Below are 22143 nucleotides of genomic sequence, written 5' to 3'. Positions count from 1 at the left end.
TTGCCCTGAAATTGTCAACAAAACCCACAGCTTAGGAAAAGAGAAGTGTTAAATACCCCATGTCTTAAAAAGAACCTTCATAATTGAGGCCAGATACTTCCTTAAGGCTTAAGTGAGGAAGGCCTAGACCAGTGATGGGCAACCTTTTGAGCTTGGTGTGTCAAACTTCGCCAAAAAACTGAGCATAACTCGGGTAGTGTGTCACTTTGAGGAAAAAACATTACTTCGCAAATGTTTCATCCTCGGCATGCGGCCGCCTCAGCAGCCGCGTGTCATCAGAAATGGCTACGCGTGTCAGTGCTGACACGCGTGTCATAGGTTCGCCATCACTGGCCTAGACTATCCTATCCCCTACTGTCTTCTTTTCCAGCATACATAAAAGGAAGACTAAGACACAGGGTGTCAAGAGTCCTTAGGAGTACAGTACAATATTTGTAATGGGAGGTAATCCCTCCTTCTTTATCCCCTACTCCAAAACCAAATGGGTGGACAGGGAAGGCTCTAAGAGAAAGTGAGATTTAGGAGTGCCTGTAATAAGGGGAGATCAGTATCTCATTTGAGTTGAATGCCAGATGTGTTGCAGAAAACTACAAGCCACAAAGGGAATTCTTGGGCAAAACTGACATGCCATATCCTAGGGTTGGGGGCATGTGATCACTATGTGGTATCTAATGTGAACATATCTGAAGGAGGGAGGCTGGCACAGCATAAGAAAGGACTATGGGATAGCATGCCCAATTCTCTGTGGTCCCTGGAGAGCAAGGAAAAGGATCTCGGCAGTTACCGTGACTCCATATGCAAGACCAAAAAGTTTAAGTTGAGAAGGGAGGAATACCAAGTTTGGGGCTCCTCTTGAGAGTGGGTTCAGGGCATGGACAGCTAATAGAGTCAACGGGAGACAGCTCCTCAATGATGGAGGGAGCTGCCCCAGAAAACACATACACCCCATTGGCGCAGAGACTAGCACATCAAGAGGCCATCAGCAGCAGGTGGAACTCAATTAATCAAGGATCAGGGATATGTCCCCCACCCTTCTGCTCTATCATTGATAGATAACCAGTTAGGTAAGATGTTTGCCTCAGCTATCCCATGCTTCCTACTCGAACTGTTAAGGAGTTACACCCAGAGAAGGCAGCCCCCCTCCTCATACTTCACCCCCTACCTCAAGGTGAGTCAAAGAGCAGATCATGCCCTCTCCACTCATTTCAGATGCCTCAAGGTCTGACCTGTGATAGGCCAAGGATATAGTTTTGAAATAGATTTGAGATCGGAGTTTTAAACGGACAGACTTAGTTTTTATACCTAAAAGTAACCAGAAAGCTATGAGATCTGTATAAGGTGCCATTAAGGGATCAAGCAATTCAGTACAGAAGGAAGGTTTGGTAGAGCACAGTTAAAAGCAGTGATTAAGAAAAATAAAACAGGAGGTATTTGTATCTCAGTTAGTAGAATCTCCCCATAAACTTTTTACATAAGGCAGATATAGAAAGCTAACTGATAAAAGAAATCTCTGTAGTAATAGAGTATTTAATCATCGAGTACAAAACCTGAAAGGGGCTTTAGAAATGATTAAATCTGTTCGTTTTATAAACTGGAAACTAAGGCTCCCTATAAAGAAGCTTAAGATCTCAAAGACAGAAATGGCATTGGGACAAGAATTCAAATCTCTCAATTCCCAATTATATTCTCTTTCTCCTATGTCACATTACCTCCAAAATAGTGACATAAAGAAAATAGTCTGAGGAAGATTATTTTAACAGTGCTTACAAAGCAGATTAGGATAGGAGAGACTGGAAGATTTTGAGAGGAAATAGCAGTAATTAAGGTATTAAGTTAGGGCAGTTACATAATTCTTGAGAATGGGGCTACACAGCCATCCGATAAAGCATTCTAACACCCAAAGACACCTTTAGTGGTACCTTGAGCTATTAACTGGCAAACAGAAACAGAACGTCCCTATTCACAAAGCTGTAAGACATAAAAATAAACTTTACCTTATTACATTGTCTGATGTTAACAGAACTATGTGGGGATCCAGCATTTCACTTGGATACCAGGCAGCATGCTTTAGAGTCAGAGAGGTAGAACTGGTGAAAAATCTCTCAGCAATTGGAGTGGTACTAAAATAAAGACAACAATTTCCCAAAACATTTTGTAGGTCTTTGAAGAAAAACCTTCTAAAGGAAAACCTATTTTAACACTATTTGCTCTGCTTTTCTTCAAATTTCTTTCATTTAAGTCTTGCTAGGAGAGCATTCAAAGCATCTATTCGATTAATATCAAAGAATCAAAACAAAAATATTTTTCAGCTATATTATGCTATTTGATCCTTTTAGTAACCTTGTAAGGAAAATACAAGAGCAGATATTATCATTCCTATTGTAGAAATGAGGAAACAGAAATTTAGACACTTTAAAGGGACCCAACCTATAAATTGCGGAGCTAAAGGTGGATTTCTACCTTATATTCTTTTCAACAGATGTTTCAGACTCATTTTTCTGAGTTTGTTGAAAAATAATGCAAAAGTAAAACTTAGTTGAACTTATGAACAAACTGTCTGATTCAAAGATAACTGCTTTTAAAAAACCTTATTTCTCGCCCTAGCCGGTCTGGCTTAGTGGGTAGAGTATCGGCCAGGGAACTGGAGGGTGCCGGGTTCCATTCCAGTCAAGGGCACAAGCCTGGGTTGCAGGCTCGATCCCCAGTAGGGGGTGTGCAGGAGGCAGCCCATCAATGATTCTCTCTCATCATTGATGTTTCTATCTCTCTCTCTCTCTCTCCCTCTCTTTTCCTCTCTGAAATCAATAAAAATATATTTTAAAAACAAACAAAAAACCTTATTTCTCGCCCTTCAGGCATGGCTCAATGGTTGAGCATCAACCTATGAACTAGGAAGTCATGGTTCAATTCCTAGTCAGGGCACATGCCTGGGTTGCAGGCTCGATTTCCAGTGTGGAGCCTGCAGGAGGCAGCAGATCAATTATTCTCTCTCATCATTGATGTTTCTATCTCTCTCTCCCTCTCCCATCCTCTTTGAAATCAATAAAAAAATATATATTTTTAAAAACCCAAAAAAACTTATTTCTACCTACTTGAAAAATAGCCTGACTTCTAATGAGAGCAATGTGATAATTCAGGCAGAATAAAAAGTATAATCACACATATACTATAAACATTATTATCATAAGATGCCAATGTGCAGGCCATCTGGAGTATTCACAGTAAATATACCTTAAGAACCACTGGTCTTGAGTAATTTTCTGCATGTATTACAAATTATAAAGATAACAACTAAATGGAAATACAACTTACCTACAATTCACTGTTGATTTTCCACCTTCAAATTCAGAATTCTTCCCCCATCTTTTAGGTAATTCTAATACCATAAGTCCTTTTATTCCTATAAGTGCTATGTGATGTTGTGTTGGACTTAATAAGACTTGATAGATTTCAAACAGGGGTGGATTTATGCAAAGCAATCTCTGAAATTAAAGCAAACTGGTCAAAATACTTAATTTTAATGTAAATATATGTGGCAGTTACTTGAAAGCACAGTACTGCTTTAGTTTTCCATAACTGTAGGGTAATGAAGCATTCTGGATAATTACACTCGAGCCATTAACTGAAGAAATAGTTCTAACCATTTTGATTGGAATGTTATAAAATGCATCAAATTTCCCTACCTTGATAAATATTGCACATAATTTCCCTCTTTATGATCAAGCTCCAGCCTCCCACTTCAGCCTCAACTCTCCACCAGTCCCCTCTTGTACTTGACACTCCAATCAGATTAACTTGTACTTCTGGGTAATTATTATGCTTTATTATGCTTCTCTGTCTTTGCGTAACTGTTTCTTTTCCTGCAATGCCCTCATTTTCCTTTTTTTAGCTAGCTAACACATTCTTGGAGGAAAGCCTCGATACACTTTCCTCCCCCAAAAATATCCCAGGGATAAGTGCATCTTTTCTGGACTGCCTCCTGTAGCAAACTCTGCATTCTAAGTATCCTTCTACTTGCTCATCCCATACAACTATGAATTACTTAGAATGAATTACTTATGAATCTGTGTCTTTCCTCTCTGTATCTTTAGCATAATATATGGCATATTGCTAACTCACTCTCAATATGTTTTAGTGAAGACAAATGAACTCAGAAGTATTAATAAATGATAATTACTACATTATATTAGAAATAGTACAATAAGACAGAGAATGGGTTTAAGAATTTCTGTAGTAAGTAAAATGGTGCTTTACCTATGCAGGTATTGAAGTGTTTGTCTAGGCATCATATGCTCTCAAAAAAATTTCACTCCTTCCTATTCTCGTTACCATGTTGCCATTTTCTTTTCTTTCTACTTCCAGTAATAAACCTTGAAATTGCCAATGTATTGCTTATCCTTATGTATGAAGAATCCCACTAAGCCAAAGTCCTTTTAGACAAGACGTTGTGAATATGAGAGTTCTATTAATTATTACTGATGTCTATAAGCCTGTTTTTTTTAGTTGCCTTTTGCTGACTCTGTTTTTCCTCCTGTCAGTGGTTCTTTCCTTCTTTTCCCTATCTTCTCAACCCCATTTTCTTTCTACTTGATTTTGACAGTCTACCTCACATCAAATAGAAGCCAACTTTCTTCTGCTATACACAATCCAATTACCTTAAATCACTTGTGACAATCAGAGTATTTAGGGGTTTTTGTTTGTTTGTTTTGTTTCTAAGGCGCCACTTATGCTTTTGTTAAACTTGCAACTCATGCTAAGCTGCTTTTTTGCCTATTTCAGAGTTTTGGATCTTCTGGAAGATTGAGGGTCATTCAGACAAACACCAATATTTACTGAGAGCTTATATGTTCCAGGAGCTGAGTGAAATACTGGAAATACCTAAGAAAATAAGTAAGGCATACAGAGGCCATGACTTGGAGTTTACTGTGTAGAAAAGTAGACAATAAATAAATATGAAAAATTTACTCATGACTGTGCCAAATGCTGCACAGCTATGTAGGGTGCTGGTGGAATACTGTGTGCTGAGCATCTTGTAAGTTACTCTTGTAAACTGAAACATTAAAGTTAGTAGATTTTAGACATGTGACCTATTTTCAAAACTGCAAAACTATATCTAGCACCTCTTTAATTTCAAATCATTTCTCATCAACAAGAATCAGACAATGCCATACAACAGATGTGGCGTTATAACAGTTGCCAAGTTTTTTAATCTTTAAAAGAATCAGTTTATTACCAACTAGAGGCCTGGTGCACGAAATTCGTGCACTCAGGGTGATGTTCCTCAGCCCGGCCTGCACCCTCTCGCAGTCCAGGAGCCCTCAGGGGATGTCCTTCTGACGGCTTAGGCCTCAGCCAGCAGTCAGACTAAGAATATCTTAGTGCTGACCCGGAGGCAGGAGAGGCTCCTGCCACCGCTGCCGTGCTTGCCAGCTGTGAGCCTGGCTTCTGACTGAGGGGCACTCCCCCTGTGGGAGTGCAATGACCACCAATGACTCCTGTGTGGAGCGTCTGCCCCCTGGTGGTCAGCGTGCGTCATAGCCACCGGTCATTCCTCCGTTTGGTGGAACTGAACCAGTTGCTATGATGTGCGCTGACCACCAGGGGGTGTGCGTGGAACATGGCAGGATGGTGGAGCAGGTACGAGGGGAGGGGGCGTCAGACCAAGGCAGGGTGCCAGTCACTGTCATCTGGGCAAGCCTCTGGTGGCTACTAAAAATTCTTTGCTCCCACTCGCTGTGGTCTGCCCGGCGCTCGCACCCGCTGCTGGCGCCGGGGCTGCCACTCCCAGTGCCGATCGCTTGGTGCTGTCAGCGGGTGCAAGCAGCGGCTGCTGGCCCAAATCGCCCCTGAGGGCTTCTTCACCTCCCCCTGCTCCTGAGGAGCGACTGAGGCCCCCGGCCCCAATTGCTCTGCACTGTCAGCGAGGCCAGCTGTGGGAGCGGGGTGTGGCTGCCAGCAGAGAGGGGACCCCGTCCCGTGCGCAAGGGGCCAGGCTGGGGCATGGAGGATGGGCCGAGACCCGCCCCTGTGCCCACCGCAGCCTCCCAGCCCACAGTTCCTTTCAAGGTGCAGGAATTCGTGCCCTGGGCTCCTGGTATAGGATAAACATTTCCAGAAAGCAATGTTTGATTACAGCAAGGATGGACTACTTTCCGATCACACCCACTTTCACATGCTGTTGGCTTATCAAAAACACACAAAAATCCCTTCCAACCTTGGGGATGGCCTAATTTTCTAAAAAGTAAGTGAAATGACAGGGGATTCCTCCGCTGTGTCAGGCACACAACTTGGTGCTTTCAAATCTATTACCCGATGATGCTCAGAACAATCCCAAGAGAAACTTAGGATTATCCTTACGATTTTGAGTGTCACATCATTAATGAGGTTTCTTAGGACCAACCTACTAAAAAGAGCAACGGCACCCACTCTCTATCCCCTCGCCCTGCTCTGTTTTTCTCCAGAGCCCGGGCGTAACGGGTGTTACTTATTGAGCATTAAGTCGTCCTTCCCTTCCTCCCTGACCCGAGAACGCACGCACCTGCGTGAGAGCGTGAGTTCCTGCAACGGTGTCCGGCACAGTGTCGGGTCACAAAAGAGGCTACAAAAGGGTACGTGGCCATGCTACAGCGGAATGAAAATAAAAGAGAGACCTTGCCACTAGAAGCTGGACGTCTGCTTACACTTGAACGGCTCGTCTCACCGAAGACGAAAACATAGCCAGGATGGGGAGGGAGCAAATAAACAAAACACTCGTTGAGATCCCGGACGAGGGTCATTTCCAAGATTAGCCTGGCCGTACCTGGTACTGGGAGAGGGCGGACTCCTCACCCGCGCTGCCGAGGCCCCGAAGGCGAACCACTAGGAAAGAGCTGCCTTCCCCGTCCCACAGGAAGAGTTCTCCGCCGAGGCCCAAGACCAGGTTTCTCGTCAGCAACTGCGGCGGCGGCGGCGGCAGCGGCGGCGAAGACAACGATAAAGAAGCCGGTTTCTCGGCCTCGGCCGGACTCTGGTTTTTCAGTCCCTCCCGGAGCCGCAAGAACACGACGTGGTTAGGCAGCCAGGTCTGCCACAGCTCGCCGTCGCCCGAAGGTCCCTCGGCGGCCGCCATCTTGGCCCAACTGCTCTCCTCATTCCAATTGCTCAGCCCGCCGCTGAGCGCAGCCAATCCGCGGCCGCCCGCCCACTGCTTTGGCTAATCAGCGAGCAGGCAGCCCGGAAGCACGAGGCTAGAGCTAGGGGCTAATAAAGCGAGGCCAGCCTATCAGGCAGCGGCAGCGCCAGTGGAAAGCCAATCGTCAGTCAAGCCGCAGGGGGGCGGGACGAGAAAGCCGACCGGCCAGTGACTGTAGTTTTGGAGCCGCGGAAAAGTCTAGAACCTGAGAGAGACGGACTTCTATGAATCTCACGGCTTATGGGACACTTCCACCTGGGTAAACCTAGATATCCAAAGCTTTTCCTCGAGACTTAACTCCCTCGGTCCAGGGTGGGTTAACCTCACGGATGTCACTACCGCAATGACCCATCCTTAGTTTGCGCAAAGCTGACTCCTTGTTGGGACGGCCAGCGGAACACTTCCCAGTACGATCAGCAACCAGAAACTACAACTCCCAGGGTTCTGCGCGCCCGCAGGGGCGGGGCTTTCTGGGGGCTACTCCCGCGGAGGGGAGATGGCAGAGCAGTCTGGATCTCCGCGACGCTCGATGTACAAATTGGTGGGCTCGCCTCCGTGGAAAGAGACGTTCAGGCAGGTGAGTGTGGGATTTGGGAAGCTCTGGCCGGGCCGTGGTCATTCCCCTAATCCCCCCAGGAACCGCTCTTCTCAGTGCCTTCGCCGGGTGAGGCAAGTGTCAGGAGTGCCTGGCGGGTGGAGGTGGACCTGGGACTCCAGACTTCCCACCTGTAGATCTGGGTCTTGTCCATCGCCCTGCCGCCTCCCGGAATTTCTGGACCCCTGGGTGCGGGATTAGCCCGGGCCGGACCAGCCTCAGGCCCCTTAGTTTTGGATTTGGGTTTGCTTTAAATTCGAAGTGTGATCATTGCCACCCTTCTGCACTCTGCAATAACAGCACCTGCTCTTGTTGGGTAGTGGGCACCGAGAAGGCACTTTGTTTACCTCATGCAAGAGAGAAATTATTTCTATTCAAGATAAAGCGTCTGTTCAGGAGAGCCTCACTTACTGTCTTAGCAGAGTTGTACCTCATCTTAGTTCTGACCTAGTCTGCACTCGGCATGCTTCCTGTAATATTGCCTATGACTGCAGGAATCCCATAAGTAGTAGATATAGCCCAGGAATATAATCTGATGCTAGAAATGACTGTTGACATCAGGGTTTCTCAACTTGGCCATTGGCATTTTGAGGAAGACAATTCTTTGTTGTGGGGTGGTGGTTCTGTGCATTGTGGAATGTTTAGCAGAATCCCTGGCCTCTACCCACTGGATGCCAGTAGCCCTGAAAATAGAGTTATGACAACCAGCAATGTCTCCAGGCATTGTGAGATGTCCCTTGGGGGACAAAATTTTTGCCCCAAGTTTAGAAACACTGTTGTACAGTTAGGTGACTAGTGTAGCTATATCTAGAGCAGCAAGAATTTGGAAGCAGTCTAAATGTCCTGTATAATAGGACAGTGGATGTTGAGCTGTTATCATCCCACCATTAAAGAAGCTGGCATTAAAGGTAAAATGTGAAATACGGTGACCTGGAAATATATGAACAAAATATTGTAATTTCACCTATCTACATGTGGATAAGGATTAGAGGGGAGTATGCAAAATTAACAATAGTTTGGATTACAGTTGATAATTTGTGTCTATAAGTTTTCTTTAATGTTTTAATAACTAAATCTAAGAGGTGTTGTTTGTTTGCTTGCTTTTTATGGAATTGCCTTCACCCCTCCCCTATTATCCCTTCCCCTCTCCCATCTTCCTCCCTTCTTTCAAGGGATGCCTGGAGAGAATGAGAAACAGCCGGGACAGGCTCCTGAACAAATACCGACAGGCTGGAGGCAATCTGCCAGGGAGAGCTCAGAGCACCCTTCTAGCACAAGAGTTGATGGAAGAAGAATGGAATGCTTGGCACTCAATGGAAAGCGTCCCAGAGGCCGTGGCTCAGGTCAGGCTGGGATGTGTTTTCAGGGAGGGTGCTACAGCACCAAGAACACCTCGTGTCCTCTCTCTGCCTATTTCCCCGAGTCCTCTAAACCCATATAGTCTCAAACCTACAATCGGGATTCTAACAGCCTTTAACCCAGTTTCTTCTACCTTTAACATTAGTCTCTTTTAGATTAATGGTTCCTAAGTACCAGACTGTTGACCTGCTGCATCATTGCATTATTTCAATTATAAAACTAAAAAGAAAATAATTTTACTCCTTGGCTACACCCCTCGAAGTTTTGATGCAGTAGTCATGGGGCTAGGAATCTTTCTTTTTAAGAAGGTCTCCAGGAGCTTTATGATTCTAATCTCAGTCAGAGTTGGGAGCTGAGTGTGGATAGGAAACCTTTTACCAGGTGTCAGGAAAGCACTGGACTGGAAGTCAGCAGCTCTGGAATTCTGATCCTGGTTTTGATGTTGCTTTTTAACTCCACTCTGCCTCTCTGGCCTTTGGTTTTTATACTTATGAAATGAAGACAATAATTTAAGTATTTTGAGTACTATATAAGAAAACATGTGGAGAACTGCTTTGAAAACATCAAGGCTCTCTAGAATAATGATGCATATTTCAGTATCTCTTATGTGTCCTATAGTATGCCAAATGTTTGTGTTATATAATCACAATTAGTACTCACAATAACCTTCATAAGCTTCTCAGCTAGGTTTTATTCCCATTTTGAGGTTTACAGGGGTTAGGAACATTCTGGCGGTCACATAGCTTGGCAGAACCACATACTTAGCTGCTGCCGTATATGATCTGCCCCCAATTAAGTGCCATTATTTTGTCACTGGGTAGTTTAGTCATTTCTTGATGCTTTCTCAGCATGACCACATTACCCCACTGTCAACACAGTCTAGTGGTCGGCAAACTGCAGCTCACGAGCCACATGCGGCTCGCGAGCCGCAGTTTGCCGCTCTGTTGACTGAGTTTGCCAACCACTGGCATAGTCTACAGAAGGACAGGACTCACTGATTTCCTCAGGTAAACCTGGGTTCTTCAAGCCAATCTCCAAGTATGAATCATCGTGGGGCTTGTCAGCTGATTATAGCTTCAAACCTCTGATGATTCCACTTTCTCTTGCAGTGGGAGGAGCCGATGGACTTGGCTGAGCTGGAGGAAATCCAACAGGAGCTGGTTGACCAAGGTGACCTCTGAGAGTGGTCTTTCCTGCCTATACCTAGCCACTCTAATGCTTACATTTATTCTAAACAGAGTTAGTTCTTAACTTCTACTTCTGCCTGCAGTCAAGCATCCAGAAGTCTCTGCTTTTACTCTGAAGTCTTGACTGGCTGTCTTCCTAGTAATACGAGTCTTAAGTATGCTAGGTCTTGTGCTCAGACTTCTCATCCCATGAGAAGTCTATAACTTACAACTACCCTACAAGGTACTAGGAGACAGAAGAGCGTGGCATCTCACACAGGCTGAGCAGCTAGTGGTGGAGTTGGGAAGCAACATCAGTTTTGTGAAGCCAGTTCCCATGCTTATTCTACTATCCTACAGTACCTCTCTACTAATAGGTGAAAAGTAATCCTATACCCTGTAGGATACAGTGCAGGATCACCTCTCTTGCACAACTTAAGTGCCTTCTCTATCATCCACTCTTTACTGACTACCCAGGGTCTTGTGAGCATCTACTCCCTGAGGCATTCATAGCACTGTACAGGGCACAATTTAGCACCTTACATAATTCATTTATTCCACATTGCACTATCTTGACTAGGCTCAGTATCTATCATCTGTAAAATAGAGATAATAGGCCTGCCCTATAAGTTTGTGTGTGGGGGAACTTATGTTTAATAATACGTGTAGACGACATAGAGAAGTGTCTGGCATGTTGAAAGCTCTCAACAGACGAGGATGCAAGACCATGGACGCTTGAGCTTGGCTGCTGAGGTTCACTTCTGAGCTTGACCACTTTAACTGTACAGCACTGGGCAAAGCACTTAATCGCCCCATGCCTCAGTTTCTTCATCTTTAAAGTAAAGATAATAACAGTAAACAAGTTAATATGTGAAAAGGACTTACAATAGCATTTGACAAATTGTAAGTGCTATGCAAGTGTTAGTTGTTATGAGTAGTATTAATTCCAGTTAGACTGTAGATTTTTAAAAATATATATTTTATTGATTTTTATTAGAGAGGAAGGGAGAAGGATAGAGCGTTAGAAACATCGATGAGAGAGAAACATCGATCAGCTGCCTCCTGCACACCCCCTACTGGGGACGTGCCGCAACCAAGGTACGTGCCCTTGACCGGAATCGAACCTGGGACCCTTTCGTCCGCAGGCCGACGCTCTATCCACCGAGCCAAACCCGTTAGGGCAGATTGTAGATTTTTAAATTTTTTTATTGATTCACCCTTCACCCTCACCTACAAAACATATCTTAGTTTGAAACTAAGATTCACTAAATATTTCTCTTGGGGTATGTTTAACTAAAAAATCTGAAGTGATAAGGATTCACTGTGTTCTGCCCATACTCAGTCAGATGGAACACACTAGAACAGAGATTGATAAACTTCCTGTGGAGGTCCAGATAGTAAGTATTTTACGCTTTGTGGTCCATGCTTTCTCTGTTGCAACTCCTCAGTTCTGCTGTTGTAGTATGGAAACAGTCAGACAATACATAAACACATGAGCATGGCTATATTCCAGTTAACTTTATTTAAAAAAAGGAAGTTGGGCTGGATATGGCCTGTGGGCTGTGGTTTACTGACCCCTGAGCTAAAGTCTAGACTGTGAGCTCATCAAGAGCAGGGACCAGTCTTTTTCACCTTTCCCATGCCTGCCACATCCCAGGTGTTGTTGCATATTTGCTGAATGAATGAACACAAAAATTCTGAACAACGCAGACTCTGAGCATAGGAACATTGGGAGACTGATCACTTTAGACTCAGTGGGTAGGGGTGGGGCGGCATCAGAAAGAAGTGCCCTTGTACGTGTCAGTTTTCTCCAGCTGCCCCTGGGACCCCGACTGACAGTCTACATCTACTCTATGGCCTCCGGTGATGTGTGTGCAAGTCCTCTCCTTGTCCCTTAGCCTCTCCACGTCACCTCTTTTGCTCACAAAGGGTCCCAGGTTCGATTCCGGTCAAGGGCACGTACCTTGGTTGCGGGCACGTCCCCAGTAGGGGGTGTGCAGAAGGCAGCTGATCGATGTTTCTCTCTCAGGAGGGGAGGAATCCAACAAGAGGAAGCCTGACGGAAGAGTAATATCTAGTGATTGGTAGCATGATTTTACCTGAATTTTTCCCGGGTGGATGAAGCCTTTGAAGGCAAAGTTAGCACTAAAGACAGGACAGCTGGGTGCAGCATGGTGAAGCACTCCCCCTGCCCACTGCCTTGCAGAACAGTCCATCATCAGTGAATACGAGAAGAGCTTGCAGTTTGATGAGCAGTGTCTCAGCATCATACTGGCTGAGTGGGAAGCAAACTCCCTCATCTGTCCTGTGTGTACAAAGTAAGAGTTTTCCAAACCTTTTCGGCATTATTGATTCCAAAATGAGTGGAATTTCCCCTCCGCTGGCCATGAAGCTCTGGGATCCTAATTCTGCCTCTAGGTACAACCTGAGAGTAACCAGCGGTGTGGTCATGTGTCAGTGTGGCCTGTACATCCCATCTCATGTAAGTGTTACACACCCAGATTTTGTGTCACCTTTGTCCACATGTATCTGTTTACCTTACGACCCTTCAGTAGTGTGCTGGAGCTGACTGCACATCTTTTCCCAACTCATGTTCAGTTTACATTGGTAGCTTGAAATGAGCCATGGTGAGAATATATACAGCATGGAAACTGTAAGCACTACAAACCAGGGTGGCCCCTGCCCCCACTTCAGAGCCATTTGTTAAACATGTATCCATAAAAATTGTCCATATATGAAGATACACCTACACTCAGAATTTAAGCTTCAGTGATCTTAAAATACAGAAGGAGCCCTCTTATCTGACATGACAGGGACTGAAAGTTTGTCAGTTGATTTGAGTGGTGCATTATCAAAATGAAACATTTATAGTAAGTTTTAAGCATATAAATTTATTTGCCAGTCTTTGAGTAGGGTTCTGCTGATTGGAGAGCTGAGTCTTTTTTTTACAAACCACTCTTATAATGCATTGCCTAGAGCGTCTAGTTTGTTTCTGAAAAGTGCATTGAGAAGCTGAGTGTACAACTTCAGGATTTTCCTTCCTATATTTTATTTAACAGCTTTATTTTTTAAGCAACTCATCTTTTTGAGTTTCCTAAACATCCCACTTATTACAAAAAAGAAAACTTTGTTTTCTTTCTCTTATTTTGTTGTTTAACACAATATGTAATTACTCAGTTACAGTAGCAAATTCACTTAGCACCGACAGATCTGGGGCCAAGCAGTGCTGGCTCTCGGTGGGGATACATTTGGCTGGTGGAGGCAGGAGCATAAGGAAATCTCTGAGAGTCCCTGTGCTGTGGGTGGCTGGGTGCTTTGCAGCAGGAGAGGAGAGGCAGTCAGGTGGAGATTGGCTTAGAGACCTTTTTAGTACAATCATGAGCCCAAAAGCACCTTTAAAGGTCCAAGGACTCAAGGCATCACAGATACAGGTTATCATGAGGAATCAGGTTTTTCTACCTGTTGATGATGAGGGAACTAAGATTAGGTTGCAGTTTAACCTTTTTATATTTTTAGTCTCCAGAATTGACAGAGCAGAAACTCCGTGCCTGTTTAGAGGACAGCGTGAATGAGCACAGCGCCCACTGTCCTCACACACCTCAATTTTCAGTCACTGAAGGGACAGGAAGGAAGTCCAGTCTTCTCATGAGCTGTCCGGTAAGCCTCCCAGGGGACCCGTGGTAGGGGCAGCTCCGTGTTTGGTTTTATCCCTGCTCTGGAAGAAATAATAGCTTGGAAACAGGTACATGTTTAAAAGCAGTTTATTCTCTGAGGAGTTTACTTGAATAGGAAAGTGAAGGTGAGGAGCCTGTTCAATGAAAAGTCCAGTCATTCCCTGAGAGGGGCAGGACAGAGGCAGCACAGCATCGTGGGGGGTGCATTGGACTGGAATTAGGAAGCCTGGCGGCACTGCCTGCTCCTGTTTGATTGGCAGCAGTGGCCTAAGGTGAAGCTGATTGTTTCATATTCATAAGACCCAAGTAGGCCAGCCTGGTGCCAGTTTTACATAGGATATGGAACAGGAAGCACAGTAGGGCAGCATCAGGCTTGCCTCTTCAGCAAGAATCTTCACAGAGGACCAGGGGCTACTGTCTGGCCCCCTAAGTGACAACTCAGGTGTGAGGGAACAGGACCACACAGGTGGACGTAGAGCCACCCTGGTTTAGAAGCCTACGCTTGCTGTAGGAACCAGCGTCTCTCACAGTAACCTATGGCTGTAGCTTCAAGGTCCCAAGCAAGGGGAACTCTGGTTGTGAGCACGCTGCACTTAGGGAAGTCCAGAACTGTGGCCTCCTCCTGGTATTCCTAGTTCTCTCCTGGCCCTCTCATTTCAAAGGCAGTTGACCTACAGGAGTTGTTTTTGTTATAAGCAGTATTCCATAGTACAGCCAACATTTCACTTTATCAAGTTTCTTCCATAAGTTATTAAATTCTATTCATTTTTTAAAAATGTGTTGAAGACTTTTTAAAATTCAAAAATATGCATTCTGAGTTCAAGTCTAGGGTTGGTAATTAAGAGAACATAGAGCCCTAGCCAGTTTGGCTCAGTAGATAAGAGTGTCAGCCTGTGGACTGAAAGGTTCCAGGTTCAGTTCTGGTCAAGGGCACATGCCTGGGTTGCAGGCTCGATCCCCGGTGGGGGTGTGCAGGAGTTGGCCAATCAATGATTCTCTCTCATCATTGATGTTTCTACCTCTCTCTCCCTCTCCTTTCCTCTCTAAAATCAGTAAAAATATATTTAAGAAAAATGAGAGAATATAGAAAACAGGTAGTAGCCCTGGAGAGCTGTAGGAGAAGGGCCTATGGGGAGTTCAGAGGAAGTGATTTCGTTTATGGATCAAGGCTTCCTGGAAGGCGTTTAACCTTGGCCTTCAAGTGCTGGAGGGAATGGATAGGGCAATTAAAGAGGACCCGAAAGATTGCCCAGTTGCTTAGCTTAGTCCAGCTGCAGTCTCTGCTCACTTGGCCGTTGGTGCCCTGCAGCTCAGAGCAGGAGGGAAGCCAAGTGGAGGGGGAGGTTTGGAAGGGAGTGCTGTGAAGGCATCAGCAGTTGTGGGGACAGCATGGTTGACAATGCTGGCTCCAGGGGAGGAGGGAGACCATTGTTGGGCAGGAGGCAGTCACACCAAGATGAGAAACAGGAGAGGGAAGGACAAAATTGTCTTCAGTAGCCCATCCCAGAGTTCACCACTTTGAAAAATAGGTAATTGGGAATGCTCTGGAGTTCGGGGCGGGGGGGGGGGGGGGGGGGGGGGGGGGTGGACACTAGACATCTTTCTCTTAAGGGGAAATCAAGGACCATTGGGCTCAAGATCCAGTGCGTCAGGCTGTAAGGTCATTAAGCATGGGTGTGAGGATGATGCAGATAGGTGTGGGTTACTAAAATTGAGCACATAGAACCCTAAGGACTTGGAATATTGGAAATGTGAGAGGGACAGTGGTCTAGGGGTAGGCATGGGGATGGGGGATATGTTAGACCACCAGAGAGCCAAGTACATTACCTATGGATGTGGTGTCAAGGTTAAGCACAGGATTCTTAGCACTGTGGTGGGGCTGAGCTGTCAAGGAATCAGGAACCAGTTTTATATTCGAGTGCTTACTGATTGTTCGAGGAGACCAAGGGTGTGCTGGAATTAACAGGCCTGAGCTGACTGTAGTGAGTGCAGTTTGTACCTCCCTATGGTACACGCCTGTTTCAATCGTGTTAAGCTGAAGGAACCCCACCTCTTTGCTGAGCTCTAATAGCTGCCAACTCTCAGAAGTCTGAATAACCTTTCTGGTCACGGGGTTCCTGAGGTGAGGATAGCAGATCAGTCCATCGCCAGGATTTGTAGTTTGCAGGTACTGTTGCTGCTGAGGGTTTGAAAGGCAGTTGTTTTGAGACCACAGGACTGATACCCAGCCAAGCCTCTTACAGCTATACCCACAACTATTTAATAAGTAACTCAGCATCCTTCCATCTTAAGTAGGAGTTTTAATGGCAACATAAATGTGATTACTGATGACAAAGTTCAACAGTATGAGATAAAACTTAAGCTACTTTCTCTATTCAAATCCAGGCCTGCGATGCTCGGGCTGTGATCATCTAAAGCCAGCCTTTACTCACATCCTTCTGCTGGGTTTGAACCAACTCAGACCGTCTGAGAGGGGCCTTGTAAATACAAACTTCATTTGTAACTTATTTTGTATTAAAACCTTTCAAACATCTAGGCTCTTGGTGTTTGGTTATGCAGTTTGAAGGGGAAGGAATACAAATAGAAAAGACAAATCACCTTAAGAGATAAATCAATTTTTTATTGTCCATCATTATGTTATACAAAAATCTAGAAGTAATAGGTTTGTAAAGAAACAAATGAATAGCAAATAAGAGGGCAACAAATAATTTAAATCTGAATTATTTTCCATGATATTAGGGTGAAAACCATTTTAAAGTACATGTTTGGCTTCAGAGGAGGTTTTGTTCACTGGCAAAGCCGGCCATAAAATCCAGGTATTCAGTGTCCTGTCTGTTCTACTGGCTCTTAACAAAACCTTTGAGGTCTTCCAGAAAAGTTATGTACTCCTGGTGCTCCAGGGCTGTGCTGAGCTCCACCAGCTCATCTGCGAAAGTGTTGTCTACCCCCCGGTCCGCAAGGAAATCCATGAGGTGGTCATATAAGGCCTACAAGGAGAAACACCATCAAAAAAGTAGTATGACTTCGTCTGTAACACTTGATTGAGCACCCCATCTTATCAAGCACTCACCCAGTCCAGGGAATCTGTGTTGAGTGTGTAATTTGTGTCCTTCCATTCAGATTCTCCAGTGGCCTGAAAGCTCACTTCCCTGATGGAGAAAATGTCACTCTCGCCCTCTTCTTCTTGACCAACCTGAGGAGGCAGACAGTAGTTGGGGAACTGAAGGGCTTTCCAAGGCAAGCCAGACTCGTGCACAGAAAGGGGACTATTCCGTACCTCATCTTCCGGGTAGTGACAGTCCAGCACCAGGGCCTTCTTGCCACCGCTCTTTATAACTTCAACCACGAAATTGGGAGTGGATGTCAGCTCAGGCTGGGGAAACAAGAAGCGCGTGCCCTTGTTGGTTGCCTGGACCAAAGGTCTGATGATTCAGGGGGTCTAGAGGCCACTGCTGTCAGGATTTTACTCAGCCATTTCAAAGTCTGGGCTACAGTGTTCCTAATAAGGGTCAAGAATCTTTAACAGAGTATTAAAGCCACGTACCAGCTCATTCAGGAAACTGGGTTGAAGTCTTCCTATTGATCCTTTCTAAAGTTAAAGACTGTTTTCGAGGGCAGATCATCTTATATTTAGTACAGTGTTTCACTTCTGTTAGCACCTACTTGTTTAAATAACATACTAGGTTTAGAATGAAGAAATTTGAATTCCAGCCCCAGCTATGTGCCAATTAACTTAGATCTAGACTATTCCTTAATCTTCCTAGACTGTTTTCCCATCTCTAAACTGCAAAGGTGGCATAAAGCCCCAAGATCTCTTTCCAACTGATTGTTTCAGGATTATCCTTTGGCCCAGGGCCAAGGCCAGTGCATTTGGCTGACTGGCCATCCGAATATCTGAATAATCACAGCAACTCTCCCTTTGATGGTGAGCTATCCAATGTCAGAGATGCCAGTGTGCTGTCACCAGGAAGCTGTTTAGGTCTTGAGACAGTACTGTTACCTGCTTAGTCAGAAGGTCTGGGTACTCTAGCCCTCATACCAAATGGTTTTTAGCTCAGACACACTGCTGCTTAGAAGGTTTGAAGACTGGGCACCATCCAGGTCCAACCAAGAGGGCCAGCAACCTCAGGAAAGGCCTGATGTTAAATCTCCCATGTCCCCGGCTTTACTACCTTGGTTCAGTGGCTGGTGTTTGTTACCAGCCTGTGAATGTTAGAACATTCCTCACATGAAAACACTCCAAACGATAATCTCCAACATCAGAGATCTTCCCATCACGGAAGGGTTAGACAGTTCCAATTCCTTTCTATCAGGAGAACAAGCTCTTAAGCCTAAGCCTGCAGATGGTAATTCACCCAGCACCTGGGAAAGGAAACGGGCCACACTCCTGGTGCGCACGCTGGCCCGAAATGGCTGCTCTACAAGTCAAGTCCCAAGGACGGTTGTCCTCGGCCTTCTCTCTCCCCTTCTAGCATTACAGGAATCAAAACACAAAAACTGAGCTCCTCCAAGCCCCTGGGAGAGCCTGTCAGAACTGAGGCCCGTTACAGTGTTACAAGCTTACCTCCTGTTCTTCAACCTTCTGCCCCTGGGACTCCTCCTCCCCGTCAAATGTCGGTGGGATGCTATTGTTAATGTTGAAAGTGACTGTGATCCTAGAAAGTTAAAAGAACACACAAAGACAGGGTACGGTTTTAACTGAGTGTGAAGTAAGTATTGAGGCCTGCTACAGTTTAAAATGCTTGTTGAAACAATGTCTCTATCCCAGCCGGCTTTACATTGTAATTATTACAACCTTCCAAAAGCCTGCTGCCTACACCCCACCCCGAGATGGATTCAGCAGGTATAAAATGTGCCTACTACGTGCCAGCTGCTGAAAGTCCAACTAATAGGCCCAGTTTCTCTCAGCCAAGCCAGCATCCCAAGGCTCACTGCCAACATTGGTCCACTGGTTATCTCACGGCCATAGCCAGTGGTCACTGCTCGCCGTGGTCTTTCCAGGGTACCCTCCAGTGGCAGTGAGCAGCTGGTGGGATGGATTAGATGCCTCCTTTAAAAGCTTTTTTCCATCAGAAAACCTGCCCGCCCCTCAAAGGTAAGAAGGAGCACTAGAGAGTAGGATCAGCTAAGGCCCAAGAGCAGCCCCCCCCCCCCCCCCCCCCCCCCCCCCCCCCAGCAGGAAGGCTGCAACACAGACCCAGGCTTCAGAATGCTCGTGGGGAGTTATAATTACAAAGCAGGCCAGGAGCACCGCCTAATGACAACTTTAAGGCCCAAGAACCCCGACTGGACAAATCACGTTCCAAAGTTTGAGTCGAAATTAAAAGTGACGTGAGATCTGGAACTAGCACTGTGGGCTGTGCTTCTCCAGCACGATCGGCACAGGGCACTCTACAACTGTGCCCTCCGGGGCGGTGCGGACTGGCTGCTTTGCCAGGAAGCCACTTTCCCACAGGAACAATGGTTTCCGGTTCAGCCACAAAATCGGTCTAATCTGCAACAGTGCTGACCAAGTGGAGCTCCTGGGCACAGAAATGCAACAATGGCCCCAAAGTGGCTATAACTCACTCTAGGAAAATGGTTTAGGCGAGTTACAGAATACACCCCCCTATAACCAGCCCCCAGGAAATCTGTGTGCAGTGAATGAACTACCTGGAACTTAGGAAGTTACCCAGATGAACCCATCTGACTTGGAAACCATGTGTCAAAGTACCTGCCTTGACAAGACAGGTTCTGAGGGTCATGGATTTAGGCCCTGGAGTCCACAGGCTCCCAGTACTTACTTCTCTCCAGCAACATTCCGGAACAATTTGGCTTCTGTCCCATTCACTTCCAGATCCCAACCTCCAGACATCTTAGGGAGGGACTTATGCTTCTGTATCTTCTTTTCCTCCTTAATTTCATCGCTCAGAAATTCAACAAAAGCTTTGTCCCCTACAATTAAAATCCAGGTTACAGAAAAAGAGTGGCCCGCCCCGCGGTGTGCCTCAGTGGTTGAGTGTCGACCTATAAACCAGGAGGTCACGGTTCAATTCCAGGTCAGGGCACATGCCCGTGTTGCTGGTTCAATCCCCAGTGAGGAGCTTACAGGAGGCAGCCCATCAATGATTCTCTCTCCTTTCCTCTCTCAAATCAATAAAAACATATTTAAAAATTAAGAAAAAGAACCCATCAGTCCACTCCAAAGTGACCCTGGTTACTCTAGCCAGAAATCTGGACTTAAGACTGTTAATCCTTCTCTGGGGCTTAGTTCAGCTCACACCCTCTAAGCCTAAGTGTCCTTATCGGTATAAATGCCATCATACTATCAGTGGGAAGCTGAGCTTGATTCTGGAAAAGTGATTTGCAACAATGAACACATCACATTCACACGAAGCAAACGAGTTCTCAATTACCTTCTTCCTCTTGCCAAAAGACAATAACCAGGCTACTTTCTTTTTTAATCCTCACCGGAGGACATGCTTTCATTGATTCCGGAGGAAGAAACATCAATGGGTGGACTCCCTTACACACCGGGACAAGGAATCCAACCGCAACCTGGGTATGTGCCCTGACCGGGAATCGAACATCGCTTTGTAGACCCTGCAACCCACGGAGCCACATGGGCCAGGCTAACCCCGCCACTTCCTACCACGACCTTGGGACTTCCAAAGTTCCGTTTTGGAGAGACTAAGGATAAAGCCAGATTCCAGGGTTTGACTGGATGCCCCAACCCCAAATGAAACGCATTAAGGATGGGGAAAGGGAAGTGGGATCAGATCACACGTGGGTTTCATCCTCTGGTTGCCAATAACTGGGAACATGCTCCGCTCGTGGTCCCCATTTACCTGCCCGGCCCCTTCCCCATCCGGAATCTGCCCCTCAGGCCCGGCCCCCGTGCGCGAGCTCACCTTCGGTGTGCAGCCCGCCGCAGCCGCAGCCGCAGCCGCAGGCGCAGGGCCCGCGAGGCCGCAGGAGGCTGGGCCGCCGCTCCGACCCCGCGCGCACGCTGAGGAGCCCGAAGGGTCGGATGCAGGGCCGGGGCGCGAGCTGCAGCAGCGGCCGGAGCGGTGCGGAGGGCGCGGCGGCGCGGAGGCCCGCGACGGCGGAACCCAACGCTCGGGGCACGCAGCGCAGCAAAGGAAGCATCGCGAAGGCGACCGCGGCAGCTGCAGAGGAAGACACGTGAGGATGAGGACGACCTAAGCCCGGGAGCCCCACGAGCTCACCGCCGGAAGTCCCGCCCCGCCCGGCCCGGGAAAGCGCTTCCGCACAGTAGCGTTGCAGGTCAAGTCACCGTGGGCAGGAGCGCGCCCTCTGCTGGGACCCTCCGGCGGCGCAGCTTCCCCGGGTCAAGTCCGCTAACTGAACTTTTTAGCTGGCCTGAGTCTGGTGTACAAGGCTTTCTGTTTAATTTGCCAGCATCACTTCTCTCCAGTGGCTACTTACACTCCAAATGTCCATCTACCGTCTCAAAGCACACCAGGTGTCGTTCAGTGGGTCACGGGTTCGATTCCTGGTCAAAGGTACAGGTACCTGGGTTGCAGGTTACATCCCCAGCCCCCGTTGGGGCGCATGCAGGAGGCAGCTAATCAATGATATTCTCTCTTCCTCTTTGAAGTTGATAGAAATATATTTTAAAGATAAAAAAAAATCGATGGAAAAAATATCCTTGGGTGAGGATAACAAAAGCACACCAGGCTTTCTGTTACTATGTGGAATTTGTGGAATGTACTCTTTCTTGCCACTCTCAACAAACCTAAAGACCAGCCTTTGAGGTCATCTCCCTTAAGATGCCTTCCTGAACCTCCTTCTCTCTCCCGTGAAACAGATAGGAAATCATGCCTGTGCACCCCTCCTCCCTTTCCCCCCTACACTTCATTCTTCTTTCCGGAGAAATGTCCTGGCACTGCTGGTTTGCCTCCCCTCAGCCTATCAGCCCCTTATTCCTGAAGAGCAGGATCCCCAGTTAATTCCTGCAACCTCCCCTCACCATTCCCTCCAAGCTTGCTCCCAGGTTCTGATAGGACATTATATTTCTAGGGGCACGAAGCTATGGCTTACATCAGATTTAGGTTAAGAACTGATGTTCCTACCATATCAGGACACATAGGATACATATGTATAAGGTACCAAAAAAGTAAGCCTTTCCCAATTCGTGGCAAAGATAAGATTAATACTTAACAGCATTCTGTAAAT

At 46.3% G+C, this 22143-nt stretch overlaps 3 protein-coding genes across 3 annotated transcripts in view; 1 reads left to right on the top strand and 2 right to left on the bottom strand.

Annotated features, from left to right (window-relative positions):
• NUP88 (nucleoporin 88) overlaps positions 1-7181 on the bottom strand; it is a 32441-nt gene extending 25260 nt beyond the window's left edge. The window contains exons 1-3 of the mRNA XM_079797068.1: positions 6800-7181; positions 3313-3482; positions 1995-2120 (exon numbers count right to left, since the gene is read on the bottom strand). Of these exons, the coding sequence (XP_079653194.1) occupies positions 1995-2120; positions 3313-3482; positions 6800-7108 (605 nt within the window). The 5' untranslated portion in view covers positions 7109-7181. The remainder of the gene's footprint in view (positions 1-1994; positions 2121-3312; positions 3483-6799) is intronic.
• A 181-nt stretch (positions 7182-7362) lies between these two features.
• RPAIN (RPA interacting protein) lies at positions 7363-16489 on the top strand. The gene is made up of 7 exons (XM_079797073.1): positions 7363-7748; positions 8939-9109; positions 10235-10295; positions 12498-12609; positions 12710-12773; positions 13808-13948; positions 16351-16489. The coding sequence occupies exons 1-7, from the start codon at positions 7668-7670 to the stop codon at positions 16378-16380; spliced, it is 660 nt and encodes a 219-aa protein (XP_079653199.1). The 5' UTR covers positions 7363-7667; the 3' UTR covers positions 16381-16489.
• A 75-nt stretch (positions 16490-16564) lies between these two features.
• On the bottom strand, positions 16565-21196 carry C1QBP (complement C1q binding protein). Its single transcript, XM_079797072.1, has 6 exons — positions 20856-21196; positions 19749-19899; positions 18530-18620; positions 17243-17338; positions 17036-17158; positions 16565-16952 (listed from the first exon to the last, which is right to left on the bottom strand). The coding sequence occupies exons 1-6, from the start codon at positions 21091-21093 to the stop codon at positions 16803-16805; spliced, it is 849 nt and encodes a 282-aa protein (XP_079653198.1). The 5' UTR covers positions 21094-21196; the 3' UTR covers positions 16565-16802.
• Positions 21197-22143: the final 947 nt, after the last annotated feature.

Source organism: Cnephaeus nilssonii (genome assembly GCF_951640355.1).
Source record: "Cnephaeus nilssonii genome assembly, chromosome: 19".
Taxonomy (NCBI): domain Eukaryota; kingdom Metazoa; phylum Chordata; class Mammalia; order Chiroptera; family Vespertilionidae; genus Cnephaeus; species Cnephaeus nilssonii.
The sequence above is the reverse complement of the archived record's forward strand: the minus strand, read 5'-3'. Positions and strand labels throughout refer to the sequence as shown.